The sequence below is a fragment of the Orycteropus afer genome, unplaced genomic scaffold (genome assembly GCF_000298275.1).
Source record: "Orycteropus afer afer isolate SDZICR_OR568_19922 unplaced genomic scaffold, OryAfe1.0 scaffold00253, whole genome shotgun sequence".
In the NCBI taxonomy this organism is placed as follows: Eukaryota; Metazoa; Chordata; class Mammalia; order Tubulidentata; family Orycteropodidae; genus Orycteropus; species Orycteropus afer.
The window spans coordinates 2,289,843-2,293,066 of NW_006921840.1; the positions used below are offsets into that span (position 1 = coordinate 2,289,843).

The window sequence follows — 3,224 nt, forward strand, 5'->3', positions numbered from 1 at the left end:
TTGCCCAACCTTCCTTCCGAGGAGTGGCTGGTGGGTTTGAACCGCCAGCCTTCTGGTTAGCAGTCAAGTGCTTTAGCCACTATGCTACCAGAGCTCCTAGGTCATGCCCTAAGCAGATATAAAAACCTAATGGCTCAGTGCTATTACAGAAGAGATTTTTTTGTGTGTTTGTTTTTTAATTTTATTTTGTTGTTACTGTTTTTGGGAATAGACACAGCAAGTCAACAGTTTCTCCATGTATAATTCAGGGACATTGGTTGCATTCTTGGAGTTGTGCATCCATTCGCACCCTCCTTTCAGAGTTGTTCCTTCTCTATTAACATAAACTCACTGCCCTGTAAGGTTCCTATCCAATCTTTCGTGCAGCTGTTGTCACTTTGACCCTGTTTAGATGGTTCTTAAAAGCACAATGCCCAAGGCTGACATTCTTTACTAGTTAAGCCAAACCATTGTTTGATTTTATGAAGACTTCAAAACAACCAAAAAACCAAACTCACATACCAACCCCTCCTTGGGTTTCCCAGGTGGTATCTCTACGGAAGTAGATTGCCCAGTCTTCCTTCCGAGGAGTGGCTGGTGGTTTGAACTGCCAGCTTTCTGGTTAGCAGTCAAATGCTTTAGACACTACACCACCAGAGCTCCTAAGAAGACTTCAGGGGATGGTTTTGGTTTGAGGTTTGAACTCTCACATATAGCGTATCTTAGGAATTTAATCACTTATCTGTCAGAGCTGTTGGAGTTGTAAGTACTTTATTTCTCGTCCCTATTTCTTACCTATTGCCCTGTTATGACTCCCCCCCCCAAAAAAAACTGCTGCTCAACTATTTAGTTTGGGATACAAGAAGGTGAAAATACTCAAAGATCTGTGAAGGTTTCTTCTAGCACAGTGGTTCCCAATCCCAAGTACACATAGAATCTCCTGGGGTGCTATTAAAAATAATGATGCCCCCTGGACTATGCCTCCTGGACTCCACCTCTGTTATAGGCAGAAAACTGCTGTCTGGAGGCCCTTTGATTTCCTAATTACCCCCAGTAAAGTGCCTCTGTCAGTAAGTTCCTGGTAACTAGTTATCTTTTAACTAAAACCTGTTTCCTATAGTTTCCTAGCTGGCTGAGTCCAGAAGTTTGAAATAGAAAGGGAATAATTTGCTGCTTTAAACTGGAGAGCACTGGGTGGCCTGGGGAGGAAGCTGTTTTGTATTACTCTGCTCCAAGGCTGCTGATCAGCAAATGAAAAGTGACACTCACAGATCTTGTGCACTTGGCTGTATTTTTTCCACTCTCCTGACTTGAGGCCAACTAAAGAGCTATTGGTATTTGTGTCACAGTCTGGATCAGGTATACCAGGTTTTGCTTATTCTAATAGAATGATAAATAAGGTTTTTTTTTTCCCTACCCTTAGTAATCTGTGGATCATTGTATGCTCAGACTTGCATGCCCAGATGTTGGTTCTTCTCTTCAAGAGAAGCTAGACTTGTCCATAGAAGTCCAGGTTTAAAGGAGGGATCTCTACTCTTACTCATCTCCAGAGATTTAGCCCAGTCCAGGAATATAGGATTGGATTTTTAGATTTGATCCATTATCTATCTGGCGTGAAGTGTCTTTGTAATTTATAGAGCAAAAGAGCATGCAGTGTTCAGAGTATAATCCTAACTTTCTGAGGGTGTTTGAAGAGGATGCTGTTAGACTTCCCCCCGTGGTGACATTTCTGGCAATGTAATCCCAATCTTAGGAGAACCATTTGTTCATTCATTAGCTAGCTATTCACTGAGCACATACTTTGCCCAGAGTACTGTGCTAGGTGCTGGGAGTTCAGTGGCAAACAAAGAGACACAGTCCCTTCATAGAGCTTGCAATATAGTAGGAAAGAGAATAGCAAGGATTTTTAGGAAGGAGAAGTACATGGTTTTGGGGGAGCATATAATAGAAAGGTCTAACCTGGGTCTGAACGAGTGCGGTGAGCATGGTATTCTTTTGTGGTATGGTCTGTGTTCTGTGTATAAGTCATTTCTTTCTTTGTAGTGGGAAATGTCGTGTTCCAGCCTGGTGTGACCGAATTCTTTGGAGAGGAACAAATGTCAATCAACTTCATTACCGGAGTCACATGGAACTGAAAACCAGCGACCACAAGCCTGTTAGCGCTCTCTTCCATATTGGGGTAAACACTTGTTTGTTCGTTCATTTGTTGGTGTGCCAAGTATCTGTTCTTAGAGCATTCTTTAGCCTCAGACTAGATCAGTAATTCAATGAGCCATCAATGCTTCCATAACTAAATAATCGTTTGCAGCATTGAGAAGTTAGTGCCCTCAGCCCTACCGAATACTCTCCACATAGTCATTACCTTCCAGGTCTTTTAATGATGCAGGGGTTTCTTAGGCTGTGGTTGGGTTTAGTAACCTTAGCCTTCTAAAATCAGTATGCACAAAGAAGAATGAGAGGCTGTGTTTTAAAGGATAAGTAGGGAGCTCTGGTGGCATAGTGCCATTCCACAGAAGGAAGATTGGGCAATCTACTTCCATAGAGATACCACCTCAAAACCCAAGGAGGGGTCCCTATGAGTTGGATATGACTCGATGGCAGTGAGTTTGTTTTTTTTTTTAGGGAGGAGAGGCAGTGAGGGAGAGGTTTCAGGGTGGTGAATGGGGAGCAAACAGCAGGAACAAAGGCACAAACTGGTCAAAATGTAACCAAATCTATATAATACCTTAAGAGGTGTGATGTATAGGTGTAAGTCTTCCCATCCAGGAGTATGGGCTTTAATTTTTTTTTTTTCCCGACTCTCTTGGCTCCAAGGCTGCAATTTTTTAAAAATAATTTATTTTCTTTTTTCTAATGCATTTTGTTGAAATATAATTTATGTACAGTGAAATACACAAAACTAAAGTGACATGGGTCAATGCATTTTTTTTCTTTTTTGCAGTGTTCCCTCCCCTCCCCTCCCACCCCTGGGAACCAATAAAGAAAGTTTCCCTCCATATATAAACCTTACCTTGACCCTCCACAACAACGAACTAATACTATATTTGTCCTTCTGTGACTGACTGATTTCACTCAGCATAATGTCCTCCAAGTTCATCCATATTATATGGTGTTTTGCAGACTCTACATTATTCTTTAGTGCTGCATAGCATTCCATGATGTGTATGTACCATAGTTTGGTCATCCACTCCTCCACTGATGGGCACGGAGGTTGTTTCCATCTTTTTGCTATTGTAAATAGTGCT

At 41.7% G+C, this 3,224-nt stretch overlaps 1 protein-coding gene across 1 annotated transcript in view; it reads left to right on the plus strand.

The window, feature by feature from the left end:
- The window catches only part of OCRL (OCRL inositol polyphosphate-5-phosphatase), a 66,814-nt gene that overhangs the window by 37,507 nt on the left and 26,083 nt on the right, over nucleotides 1-3,224 (plus strand). The window contains exon 15 of the mRNA XM_007949751.1: nucleotides 2,023-2,158. Within this exon, the coding sequence (XP_007947942.1) occupies nucleotides 2,023-2,158 (136 nt within the window). The remainder of the gene's footprint in view (nucleotides 1-2,022; nucleotides 2,159-3,224) is intronic.